This window comes from Botrytis sinoallii (genome assembly GCF_014898435.1).
Source record: "Botrytis sinoallii strain Bc 23 chromosome Unknown BSIN_005, whole genome shotgun sequence".
Taxonomy (NCBI): Eukaryota; Fungi; Ascomycota; class Leotiomycetes; order Helotiales; family Sclerotiniaceae; genus Botrytis; species Botrytis sinoallii.
Genome location: NW_024066032.1, coordinates 352304 through 365889, shown reverse-complemented (window position 1 = coordinate 365889; position 13586 = coordinate 352304). Strand labels below are relative to the sequence as shown.

Sequence of the window (13586 nt, the reverse complement as noted above, 5' to 3'; positions counted from 1 at the left end):
AGCTCTTAGGTATTATCTAGGTAATATATACTCGTAGATAGGTACAGGTACCTGGTAGATACCTGGTAGAGGTAGGTAGATCTCTCTGAAGTGAGAATGGCTCAATGGGTGAGCTGATTTAAAGGCTTCGGAAACAAAGATGCCGTTCTTGTTCGTATTTTTGGTGGGGGATGGTATGGGAGGCTCGGAGGTTTGGGATGGGTTGGATGGGATGGCTAGGATGATGGGATATGATGGATGGATGGATGGATGGATGGATGGATGGATGGATGGATGGAAAGATCGGAACTTGTGATAATTAACGATAATCACATCATGATGAATCTTTTGCTTGGCTGACTGGTTGACTGGCTGACTGGTTGACTGGCTGACTGGTTGACTGGCTGACTGGCTGACGGCTGGCCCCTTTGTCTAGATTTGAGGAAAAGAACATCCGTCGTACGATCTAGGTATCTACGTACTCAGCAGTAACTTATAAACATCCGTAGTTACCAGCTACAAGGAACGCGGGATCTGGATGAGCTGTTGCAAACTTGATGGTGATAATCTAACCTTGGAAGACAAGACTCGAATGACAATCGCACAACCCACAACCCACAACGAAAGATTCTCGTAAGAGATTCTGGGTTTTATGGAGAGGATTTACTGTTAGAGTGAGAGGGAGACCGTGAGAGAGAGTGTGATGACAAGGTTAAGATTGAGAAAGGGAGCTAATTTTATCAGATCGAATATCAAGAATGTCTTTTGATTCGTGCGGAGTTTGAATTGTTGATGAATGAATATCTAAGTACCTGGTAGATATTTGTAGATAGATAGATACCTTGACTTCTTCATGGGATTTTAGTTGGGGTTTCTTATTTCTTATTTCTTTTCTTTTTTTTAAACCCCCTTATTATCTCGGTAGGGAGAGAGGAGAGAGATCTGATTTAGTTCTAATTGGGATTTCTTAGAAGAAATTCTATTGGTCAATTGTAATAAAATCCTAAATCCTAAAATCCATATTTTCAAATTTCTGGAATAGTCATATCGGATCGGATCGGATCAATTTTATATTTTATATTTTATATTTTATATTTTATATTTTATATTTTATATTTATATTTTATATTTTATATTTTATATTTATATTTATATTTATATTTTATATTTTATATTTTATATTTTATATTTTATATTTATATTTTATCCATCGTATTTCCAGCCTTACCTACTAACTAGCTAAATTCGACATAGAGAAGGAAAGGAAAAGAGGGTCTCCCGATTGGAGAAAAAGTTGAAATATACCTACCCTACTATTAACCATACCTACCTAGTATGGTATATCTATACCTAGTAGATATCACAGTACATACATACATATCCCATCCTCATTTCTCCTCCAAAACTTCCGATTGTCGCGTCAACTTTCAAAATCGATTTAATAAAACATACCGCCACTCTCCTTTTTCTTTCCTTTTCCCTCTTGCTCTAGCTCTTTAATAACTTCCATATCTCGCTGGTGATACATTCACCAAGTCTTTCTTTTACATTTCGATCCTTTCAATCCTGGTGTAATCTACCTACCTAGGTGATTACAAAACAATACCAATTCACTCAACAGAAAGGTACAAGGAAAGGTAAGGAACGGAAAGGAAATATAGAATCCATTCATTTGGCTTCCTTTTTCCCTACATTTTCCACATCTTCGAAGCCCTTCAAGAAGTCGATATACTTCTCCTTCTACTCCAATCGATTAATTGTCCCTCACAAAAAGATCTCTGCATTGCAGACATTCCGAAACCATGGATATCGCATTAGAAGTCACCGACAAATACTTCTTCGATCGTTTCTATTCCGCTCTCTTACCCGCAAAACCTATACTCTTGAATGCCATTGGAGAACAAATTAATGGCACAATACTCGACCCGAAGACGGCTTCAACATGGCAGTATCATCCTTCGAATTCTTTCCTCCAGTTTGAACCGACAGACGCGGCGTATACCAGTCAATGGGATAGAGATAATATTTTCCGACAAGCTTTCTCATTGTTCCTGATTACTTGGTATGTTTATTCACTTCCAATGCGATGCAAGATGTCAAGGTTATAGGCAAATACTAATTTTAATTCAAATATAGGATCGCAGGTGCAGCAATTTACTTTACAATCTCTACTCTCTCGTACCTATTCATCTTCGACAAAACTACCTTTCAACATCCCAAATTCCTCAAAAATCAAATCCGCATGGAAATCTCTCAAGCATGTAACTCGATGCCCTTAATGTCCATTCTCACCACTCCCTTCTTCCTCGCAGAAGTTAGGGGCTATTCAAAACTATACGATCTTACATCGGAAGGACCGGGTATGTGGTACAATTGGTTCCAATTTCCACTTTTCCTCCTCTTCACAGATTGTTTCGTCTATTTCATCCACCGCGGTCTCCATCATCCTTCCGTATACAAGACACTTCATAAACCACATCACAAATGGATTATGCCAACTCCTTACGCTTCAATTGCTTTTCATCCGGTAGATGGCTGGATGCAATCTCTTCCTTACCACGTCTTTCCCTTTATCTTCCCACTTCAGAAATTCGCATACCTCGGTCTTTTCTTCTTCGTACAAGTCTGGACAGTGTTTATTCATGATGGGGAATATGTGGCCAATAGTCCAATTTTGAATGGAGCCGCTTGTCACACGATGCATCATCTTTACTTCAATTATAATTATGGTCAATATACCACACTTTGGGATAGATTGGGAGGTAGTTATAGAAAACCAAATGAGGAACTTTTCAGAAAAGAGAGTAAGATGGGACAAAAGGAGTGGGAGAGACAAGTTGCGGAGATGGAGAAACAGGTTTTGGAAGCGGAAGGAGAGGATGATAGAGTTTATGGTGGTGTGGAAAAGAAGATGAATTAGTTTGAACTTTTGAGGATTGGCAAGGCATGTATATATGTCAAATGGCCTTTTGAGTGGGATGAGATGAGGGAGGGAAAGGAATGAGATGCATTGATTGTATATATTGCATGGTATGACATGAAATGGCATTTTTGATGTAGATTCATGTCGGTTTGAAAATAATGGATGGATGGATGGATGGAAATGAATTACATATGAAGGCGTTCAATTATTATAAAGTATTACAGTAGAAATATTAATGTGGATGGATAGGTGATGGGTGATGGGTGATGGGTGATGAGCCAGATGAAGATTGATGGGAATAAGATGGGAGGGATAGGATATACTAGGTAGACTACTAGGTAGACTACCTATGTTATGTTATGTATCTTTCTTTTCTGGTTACTTTATTTCTTCTCTTGGTTTGTTAGATAGATTATCAGATCGTTAGATCATCGGATCATCGGATTATTGGATTATTGGAGTGTGCTTTATTTTATTTTACTCTCTATTTTATATTATTTTGTTTTGTTTTGTTTTGTTTTACTCTCTACTTTAATTTATTTTTATTTTTATTTTTAATTTGAATATTATTTTTATGATTTGAATTTTATAATATTTGGTTTTATGTGTTTGGTTTTGATTTGTAGTATTTGGTTTTGTAAGGTTTGGTTTTATGTATTTGGTTTTGGTTTGTAATATAAGGTTTGTAATGTGAGGTTTGTAGTGTGAGGTTTGTGATATGAGATTTATTGTGTTTGGTTTTATATGTATGGTTTTATGTGTATGATTGTGTTGGTTCGAGAAGGATACAAAAGACGTAGCACCCACGTATTCGTAGGTCCTAAATGTCTAATTGTATTCTATCTAGAGAGCTAGGTAGCTATGTCGAAAAGTAGTAGGCCTTATATAGGCACTACTAAAAGAGCTAGTCTCTTTCGCATTCGCTTGATCCCTGTGATACAGTAGTTATTATATTAAAGTCATTTCTTTAAAGTGAATACTCTTGTTTGTATATTTATGAGTTGAGGTTTGGTGTGAGGTTTGATGTGAGGTTTGGTTTGTGAATTGGAATTTGAGGTTATATGTAATTTGTTGATTTTTGTATATAATTTATGAGTTAGGGTTTGGTATGAGGTTTGATGTGAGGTTTGTGAGTTGAGATTTGTGAGTTTTTGTTTTATATATTTGGATTTGAGAGATGGGATGGATGGATGAAATGAAATGAGATAAGATGGAGATGGAGATAGAGATGACGGAGATGAAAATTGGATGGAGGGATAGAATGAATAACGAGATGGAGATGGAAATGATGAATGGAAATGATGAATGGAAATGATGAATGGAAATGATGAATGGAAATGATGAATGGAAATGATGAATGGAAATGATGAATGGAAAATGATGAATGGAAATGATGAATGGAAATGATGAATGGAAATGATGAATGGAAATGATGAATGGAAATGGGATGATGGGTAGAGATGGGATAAAGGGATGGATGGAGATAATGTAGGTGAAGATGGGGATAGAGTAATTGAAATGGACACAAAATAAAGATAGAGATAAGATAAAGATAAATGAGTATAGTGATAAATATTTTCTTCAAAAGAGGTTTATTAGTAGTATATTTATATTCTTAGGGAGAGATGGTTTGGTGGTTTGTATGTGTATACGTGTATAAAGAAAGAAAGAAAGAATGAATGGAATAGATGGATGATAGTAGCTTGATATATTGGCTTGATATATCTTTGGATGGATCTTTGGATGGATCTTTTGAATGGATTTGATTATCTAGCTAGGTATTAGATATTAGGTATTAGATATTAGGTATTAGATATTAGGTATTAGATATTAGGTATTAGATATTAGGTATTAGATATTAGGTATTAGATATTAGGTATTAGGTATTAGGTGTTAGGTATTAGATGAAACTTACTTACTTGATTGATTGATTCAGAAGTATTTGGTTATTGGGGTTGGGGAGGAATGGCTGGGGAGGGAGAGGAAAAATAGGGAGAATGAGGAATAGGAGAGGAGGGAGAAAAGGTTTGAAGGAGGGAGAGAGAGTTGAAGAGTTAAGAAAAGAGAAAGAAGGATTGGAAAGGGTGAGTAAGTGAGAATAAAGGAGAAGAGAAAGAATAGAATGAGAGAGGATAGATGAGAAAGAGGGTGGAGAGGAGGGGAGCGAACTAGAATGAGGGAGGATGCTTGAAGTGGGATGCTTAGAAGGTTTGAAGAAGAAAAAAAAGGGAGAATAAGCGAGGATGAGAAAGGAGAGAGAAAAAAGAATAATTGAAAAAGGAAAAATAGGGAAAAAGATAAGATAAAATTAAAAGAAGAAAAAGCGAGAATAACGAGATTAAGGAATAATAGATGAAAGTATAAGAGATAGATAAGAAAGAGAGAGAGAATAAAAACTAAAGAGAAGAAAAGGAGATGAGAGAATGAGAGAGGGAGAGCGATAATAGACGAGAAGGGGAGAGGGGTAGGAATTGTTTTGTATCTTTCTATTCTGATTTATATATATAAATGTATTTTATTCTAGTGCTTTATTTTATTTTGTTTTATGGATTTGGATTTACTTGACTTTGACTTGTCTGATTCTATTTAATGGGTTTGATATTGATATTGATATTATATATAATATTAATATTATTTATATATAAGATTAACTTGAATTTAATGAATCGAATAAGGTAATGAAATAGAATAGAACAAGATAATATAAGATGAATATTGAATGTAGAGTAGAATAATCAGATAGAATAGAAGAGAGGAGATGAGAGGAGATGTGAAATATAAAGTGAAGTAAAGTAATGAGATAGGAAGTAGTAGAATATAATAGAATATATTAAGATAAAGAGTAATAGGGATGAAATAAGATACAAAATATAAAATACAAAGTGAAGTGATAAGATAGAAAGTAATGGAATATATGATGAGATATATGAAATAAAGAACGGTAAGATTTAAATTCAAGATTTAAATTAGATTTAAATTAGATTTAAATTAGATTTCCAAAATTCATAACAGGGTTTTGAGGATTGATTGATTAGATGAAAAGGAGAGTGATGAGGAGGTGAGAAAAGGAGCAAGATGAGGAGGAAAGAGGGAAGGGAAGGGAAGAAACATATAGTATCTATCTAATCACAGAGGAAATGAAATCTATTTTTGGGGAATTGTTTTAGTTGAGAGAAGAGGGGAGGAGGATGATGATTATAGGTTTTCATATACTTACTAGGTATTTATTATGAATCTAATTCTGTTTCCCGAGAGGAGAGATGGGGGGAAAGACGGAGGAAAGATAGAAGAAAGGGAGGAGGTGAGCATTCAGATTGTAAAATAACAAACAAATAAACGAATAAAAGGTGTTTAATAACATTCGTTCTGAAGTTTATGTATTTTATAACATTAGTACATGTATGAGGAAATTAGTTTGATGGAAATATCTCGATTATGTAGATATGTATGGATGAATAGGAGGAGAGAAGGGGGAGGAAAGGGAGTCGATGAGGTTTGTGGGGGTTTGAGGGTTATTGGATGAATGGATGGTTGAAGATCGAGAAGTATCTAGGTGGGTAGGTAGATAGATAGGTAGATTGGTGATTAAATTTGATGAGAGGGACGAGAGGGACGATAACAAAAGCCCTTTGAAGAAAGGAGAATCCATTCATCCCTACAAATTCAAAGAGCAGAATAGAAGATGAAATCTCAAAAGAATAAATCAAGAAAGGCAATTATATATGCCAGTCATTTTCACAGTCTGGTTGCTCAGGGGTTTGAATCTGTGGGTGAGTGGGTAAGTAAAAGATATAAGAGTGAAGTTGATATATATATATATATGTGTGTGTGTGTATTTGTGTACATATGTGTATAAGAGATAAGAACATATTAGTTTCTAGTATCCTATCCTAGCACGTCTAAACTCCAATTCGATGATCTATATCTACAAAGTGCAGCTTTTACCCTTGGCCCTATGTCGATAATGACCCAGAAGTTCTATGACTCTCAATCAATCCTCTGTAGATCTTAAGTAGAACCATAAAATGTACACCCAATCCAAAACAAAACTCCATTTCCAAGCCAGCCAAGAAGGTACCCTGAATAATACCAATTCCATTCCATTCCATCTTATACCCTTCTAGCAGTGAAAACTTGAAATAGTTCTTCTGACTCCAAAGTGCAAACATAAGTGGATAGCAAGCATTGACGCCCTAACTCATAATGTACAGATACTCAGATAATGCGACGATGGGCATGCTGAGCACCATACTAATCTTCCAACCATATGTACAAATAGACTCAGCTAATTATAGACTCTTTCTACCCTTCCCTCCTATTCTCCCTCCCCCAATAATTACTCAACCTCATCCAATTCCTCCTCCTCTATCTCCATCCCCCCATCTCTCTCCCCATCTCCCCATCTCCTCTCTCCAACATCCTCGACATCCTCGACACCCTCCAAATATCCCTCACCTCAACACCCACCAACAAACCCACTCCTAATAGCAACGGAATATCAACCACAGCCGAATTTCTCTGCATAGGTGTTTTCTTCCCCCACCATACTCTCATCCTATTCATTGGATTTGTCAATGATGAACGGGTAGCTAGACGAGCGAGATGAGATGGAGGTGGTGGACGAGGAAGAAGGGCTCGATCGAGACGGATGAGGGTTTTGATTGTTTTGCGGAGGAGGAATGAGGGTGGCATTTCTTCTTTCTTTGAATGAAATGGGTGGGTGAAGATGGATGAATGGATGTGGTGTGTAGATATGTGCGGTGCAGTGTGTGCGTGTGTGGTGTGTGTAATATAAAGTTGAAGTGTTGGTAGTAGTAGATTGTAATTGTATAATGAAATCGATATAATTTGAAGTGGTATTTGATTGTTGGAGGAATCGATGCTGTAGATGTAATAGTAGTGAATCGATGTGGTGTATTATCATTCCGTATTCAATAATAAAGAAGAAGCAGAAGAAAAAGAAGAAGAAGAATATATATATCGAAAGAGGAACCTGCCCCGGAGAATTTTCTTGCTGTGCCGGCACTAAGATTTTAGGGCAAGTACGGAGAACTATTCAATTAAGTTTTGCAGTTTTAGTCTCTGAATTGCTGTATGATTGACCGATAGATTCCGTTTGTGGTGTTTCTCTGCAATTTGCAGATTTTAGATGTTAGAGTAGGTAATGAACGGTGGATGATACTGTAGATGGCGGACGAAAGACGAAAAACAAGCGACAAAAATTCCTCCTTCCTTCGATTCTAAAAATCGAAGTTTATCTGAGAAATTCAGAATTTAGATAAATCCGACAGCATCATCGAGTTGAAAGACAATATAATCCCACCATCTCTTATTTCTAGGTCCTATGACAAGTGCCGGCATACCACCTACATCACCACCATCCCCATCTCCTCCTTCACCCCCCTTTCCTCTTCTCAACAATTTCTCCCTAATATTTTCATCCGCAACAACCCCAATAATTCCTCCTACAGCCAATGCAATAGGAATTCTCTTTCCGAAAGCAAACTTCTCCCCCTTTAATTCTTAGCCCACCATTGATATATTCTCGTTTGAGGTGTAATTGTGGGGGAGGAATCCAGATGGCGGGGTTGAATGACGCGAGATCTCGGTTGGATATGTGGGAGAGAACGACATGGATGTGTATTCAGAGAACGAATTGGATTTTAGCGAGCACACATTTTTACGTCCGTGTGTGTGGATTTTTGACTGGAGTGGAGTGGAGTGTATGTTCGATATGTACTGCTACTGGCACGATTTTCTTTCGGTTGTGAGAATAGGAGAAGTTCTCTTTCGGTGTAGATTCGATATCGAAGAAAGTAAGTAGTTTTCACAATTGAATGATTTATGATTAAGAATTAAGAATTACAAGTTATGTGATTAGAGTTTTGTATGACGAATAAGAAAAGAAAAGAAATCTATTGAGAAATTATTTTTATATCTTTTTTACATTGTACACTACTACTTACTGTACCAACCCACCAAGCGAGAGGTCCATTAATACCTAGTCTGAGTTAGTGCGATACTACCCCACCACCCATATGAATCATTCGAGCTTTGAATCCCAAAAGTTGAAGAGTCATTATTTGACTCAATTTCTTTAAAATCATTCAATTGAAATAATTTCAAATTCTCAAAACATTCACCACAATTCCATTATCTGGAATAAACTCTAAACCTCACAATTACCAGCACATTCATCCCTTTCACCAACTCAATCAACAATGCCATCCCGTTCAGAAATCACTTATTTCGGCGCCGGTCCCGCACTCCTCCCCACCGATGTCCTTGAAACCGCAGCCGCAGCCCTCGTAGATTACAATGGTACTGGTCTTGGTTTAGCAGAGCATTCGCATCGATCTGAACTCGCCGCCAATGTATTGAATACCGCGAAAGCAGATTTGGCAAAATACTTAGAGGTCCCAGACGATTATGAAATCCTCTTCATGCAAGGAGGTGGCAGTGGAGAGTTTTCCGCAACGATATACAATTTAGTTGGAGTCTGGGTTGAGAAGAGAAAACAAAAGATTCTAAAGGGCTTGGGCATTGCGTCGGATAAGGATATTCCAGAAGATGCGCTGGTAAAGGAACTTCAGAAGGCCGTGGATGAGGAGCTTAAAATTGATTATTTGGTTACGGGATCGTGGTCTCTCAAAGCTAGTCAGGAGGCAGCGAGATTGGTAGGCGCGGAACATGTCAATATTGTTGCGGATGGACGAAAGATCAATGATGGGAAATTTGGAAAGATCCCTGAGGAAAAAGATTGGAAACTCTCGAAGAATCCAGCAATGGTATACTATTGCGACAACGAAACGGTCGATGGAGTCGAGTTCCCTGGCTTCCCAAAATCTCTAGAGCCAAATGGAGAAGAAGATGAACCCATCGTAGTAGCCGACATGTCTTCCAATATCCTCTCGCGACGAGTTCCCGTCAAGAATTTCTCTGTCGTCTTTTTCGGTGCACAGAAGAACTTGGGATGCACAGGAGTCACCGTGGTGATCATCAAGAAGAATCTCCTCCCCCCTGTCGTCGCAACACCAGCTCCAACTCTCCTACGCAAACTTGGACTACCAATTGGTCCCATTGTTCTCTCTTACGAAACAATCGCCAAGAACAACAGTCTCTACAACACCTTAAGCATATTCGAGTAAGTCTCTCCATCCCACCTCCCCTTACCCAACATCCCACTAACACCCCAACCAGTGTCTACATCGCCGGACTCGTCCTCCAAAAACTCCTCACCACCTACCCCGACGGCATCGCCGGCCAAGAAGCCCTCTCCAACAAGAAATCCGCCCTCATCTACTCCGCCCTCGACGCCCACCCCTCCATCTACAAAATCGTCCCCGACGTCTCCGTCCGCTCAAGAATGAACATCTGTTTCCGCGTCACCGCATCGGAAAACATCTCCGAAGCCGAAAAGTCATTCTTAGCAGGTGCCACAGAGAGAGGTTTGACGGGTTTGAAAGGTCACAGAAGTGTAGGTGGTATTAGAGCCAGTAATTATAATACTATTACTTTGGAGGGAGCGGAGAAGTTGGCAGCATGGATTCATGAATTTGCGGAGAGGAAGTGAGAATATTTCACAGCTGGGTTGGTGCGAGGTTGTTAGTTGTAGAAACCTGAAATGTTTGATATGAACTGTATTATATTTACAAAAGTTTTTCCATTGATAATGAAATTTCGAGTTCAAAAGTAGTAATACTCGTCCTCTTTCTAGATGATCTGTAGATTAGTGCAGCACACCTGTTCATGCAAACCGGCGATTGAGTGACGGGGCCATATTCTACAGGGAGTTTTCGTCTATGTGTATGATTCAGAGCATGTATTGCATCCCTAACAGCAATGCATCGTATTGAATCACATTATCGCTCATCATCAATAGAGCACCGTTCTTTAAGTATATTTCGTATTCCATTACGCTCGTGGAAGATACCTATGCAGATATGCATTTCTACCCCCTGATCTACTACTCAATGCCCACAACTCATGGCCGGCATCTCATGTATCCATTGATTCCAGGGGAAACTAAGTGGCCAATTCATAAATCAGCTACTAGCAATCTGCAAATTATACCTTCGTCCCCATCTTCCCAGATCCATCCTACCATAAAACTCCATTCGCTGTATTTCCCATGGCTTGCCAAGCAAATCATTGGTAATCCAACCTATCCATGCCAGCCAGATGCAGACCGAAGCAAATTTATTCCAGACAAAGTCATCATAGCCTCCAAAACGCCCATCTCGTACCATACCAACCATGTTCAAGAATTAAAAAAAATATCGTACAAGGAATTAGGTAGCAAGGGAAAACAGGCTCGAAAAGAAATCATGGATGCTAAAAAGCAAAGATATTGTGAATCTACTTTTCCCTAGCTAACAATTTTTTCAATCAAGAATCCAGGTAACTCGGTTTAGGAACAGGTGCTACACCGCTTAGATAACTTGGTCCGGAGAATGACGAGGTCATTTGTCTTTTCGGTGGAGGCCTTGCAGGTGATTCTTCTTCATCACTACTGCATAGATCAATAACTTCCGAGATGGGTCTTTTACCACCTGTTGATGAGTTAAATGGATTAGATCGATTGGATGGTGCTGCCGATAAGGAGTCGCGAGTACTTTGTGCTTGATTCAAAGTGCCGTTTGAGGTTCCATTCCTAGTAATTGGTGTACTGGCTTTTCTTCCACCTGGGGAGACTTCGATCAAGTCATCATCGTCATCAGAGAAATCGCTTGAAGCTACACCGGGTCGTGATGATATGGCATCGGGTCTGTTGTAGAGTTTCCACTGTCCTTCTGGTTCAACTGTAACTTGATCAACGGATCTTGATGTATTTTTTAATATATCCTTTACATATCTTTAAAATCTGTCAGCAAACCTGATACTGCCTATAAAAGGATAATCAACTTACTCATCAACGACTAATGTCTCAAAAGGTGCAGAGTTGTTGCATATTGGACATAGCCAAGTCGGTCCTTGTTCTTGTAATTGAAGATAGGAAGTGGCATCAAAACATTGGTTATGCCTACACGATATTGATCGAATAGGTAAATCAATTCTTAAAGTTGACAATGGACACTTCAATGATAGAACTGAAGCAGTGGCCACAATGTCCGCATCTCGTGACTTATTGATCACTTTTGTAAAATTAGGTTCCAGAACACAAATTTTGAGGGAAGGGCATCTTACTCTCGTTGATCACAGATTCCTTCGTAATTTTCTTGCCAGCCTGTAATCGTTTGACCAAGTCTGGGACAGGAATTAACTTGACCACATATAAAACCAAATAGAATTTCTGAAATTTTTGTTAGCACTGCAATTCCGCGGAACAAAAGTTAATAAACACATTGTAAATCCTGGAGAAAAACATGGTAGGATTGCATGGTGTTTATTCACCTCTGATGCTACGAAAGCTGTATTGAGACCTGCCTTTGTAGTCAACGCATAGGTCATCTCGACGGTGTTTTGATATCCAAGAACCTTCAACCTCAGTTCCTTGGTAATATCCACCGGTCGAGTTGATCCAGGCTTGTTTTTCAATCCTCTCAAGTTTGCCTTTACGTCTCCTCCATTCACTTTGACCTCTGATTGATGAGGGAAAGCAATATCTTGTCTCCCATTGCCTTCGCTCGCACAGAATATCATTACCCTCAACGTGGGATCGTTTTGAACTTTTGACAAGATCGGATGGCTCTGAGCTTTGACTGGTATGTTAACGGTATGGCGATGTTGATTCATTGCTATTTAATCATTATTAGCATGCTTTAAATAAAACACAGGAAAGGGAAGTATCTACCATCACACAATTTGACCTCTCCAATTTGCTCGACGATATCGTAAAATGGACTTGGTTTGAATTCAAGCTCTATGGATAATTAGATCGAGCGCATAATCCTGACATCGCGGGCTCATATACTCATTCCATAACCCATCGGCTTGTATGGCTGCATAGCTGCTCTAGGTGCAGAATAATTTGTTGCGCCGTTGGACATCGAATTGGCAGCTGGAGAAGCTGATCCTTGATATGGACGTGAGTGCACTCCAGCAGCTACAATCTCTGGATGATCTATAATACGCCCTAGCCGATTGAATTTGATTTGGTCTGGCGTATTCGCATAGAGTCTGATTCCTATAGCGAAAGAAAGGAATTGTCAGCTTTGTCCTCTCTTCTTACCAGCTGTTGTAGAATCTTGCGCCGGTAGACTGTAGTATGAGACTACACAGTGCGGCAATTCGCGATGCGATTATCAATTCTTCAAGATGCAAACGACTTACTATCAACAATTCTCGTCTGTAATTCTGCCTTGACACCATTTACTTTCATATCCTCAGCTAAACATATGTTCTTCAGTGTTTGGTTGAGCATGCCACCATTTTTCACCTTTCGTACATATGGTTCTGGGTCGAGGAAACTACCACCCCCCATCGAGGCCATTTCCTATCCTTGGATGGTGCTGAACAAGCTAAACAATTAGTTTTTGAGGAGTGTGGAAAGTCTTGGAGATGGTGAACATATGTTAAAATGGTAAAGAGTGAGATATCGATTTTCCTTACGGTATTGACGACGGCAACAAATTGATCTTTGTTTTGTTCTTCCAAATACTCCTTTGCTCTTTCGCCTTTCTTGTCGTGGAATAAATTGTGAAATTCAATGTTCAACTCCGAGTCGTAATGGAAGGAGATCACG

The 13586-nt window shown here is 38.8% G+C and overlaps 4 protein-coding genes across 4 annotated transcripts; 2 read left to right on the top strand and 2 right to left on the bottom strand.

Annotated features, from left to right (window-relative positions):
• Positions 1 to 1353: 1353 nt before the first annotated feature.
• EAF02_003357 (uncharacterized protein) lies at positions 1354 to 4067 on the top strand. The gene is made up of 2 exons (XM_038899405.1): positions 1354 to 2041; positions 2116 to 4067. The coding sequence occupies exons 1-2, from the start codon at positions 1782 to 1784 to the stop codon at positions 2897 to 2899; spliced, it is 1044 nt and encodes a 347-aa protein (XP_038760332.1). The 5' UTR covers positions 1354 to 1781; the 3' UTR covers positions 2900 to 4067.
• Positions 4068 to 7267: 3200 nt separating this feature from the next.
• On the bottom strand, positions 7268 to 7594 carry EAF02_003356 (uncharacterized protein; the record flags this gene model as incomplete). Its single annotated transcript, XM_038899404.1, has 1 exon — positions 7268 to 7594. One exon carries the CDS (start codon positions 7592 to 7594, stop codon positions 7268 to 7270), a length of 327 nt encoding a protein of 108 aa, XP_038760331.1.
• A 1529-nt stretch (positions 7595 to 9123) lies between these two features.
• On the top strand, positions 9124 to 10475 carry EAF02_003355 (uncharacterized protein; the record flags this gene model as incomplete). The annotated part of the gene is made up of 2 exons (XM_038899403.1): positions 9124 to 10046; positions 10103 to 10475. The coding sequence occupies 2 exons, from the start codon at positions 9124 to 9126 to the stop codon at positions 10473 to 10475; spliced, it is 1296 nt and encodes a 431-aa protein (XP_038760330.1).
• Positions 10476 to 10791: 316 nt separating this feature from the next.
• EAF02_003354 (uncharacterized protein) lies at positions 10792 to 13509 on the bottom strand. The gene is made up of 8 exons (XM_038899402.1): positions 13454 to 13509; positions 13175 to 13362; positions 12816 to 13028; positions 12696 to 12764; positions 12296 to 12639; positions 12089 to 12194; positions 11811 to 12036; positions 10792 to 11756 (listed from the first exon to the last, which is right to left on the bottom strand). Exons 2-8 carry the CDS (start codon positions 13332 to 13334, stop codon positions 11291 to 11293), a joined length of 1584 nt encoding a protein of 527 aa, XP_038760329.1. The 5' UTR covers positions 13335 to 13362; positions 13454 to 13509; the 3' UTR covers positions 10792 to 11290.
• Positions 13510 to 13586: the final 77 nt, after the last annotated feature.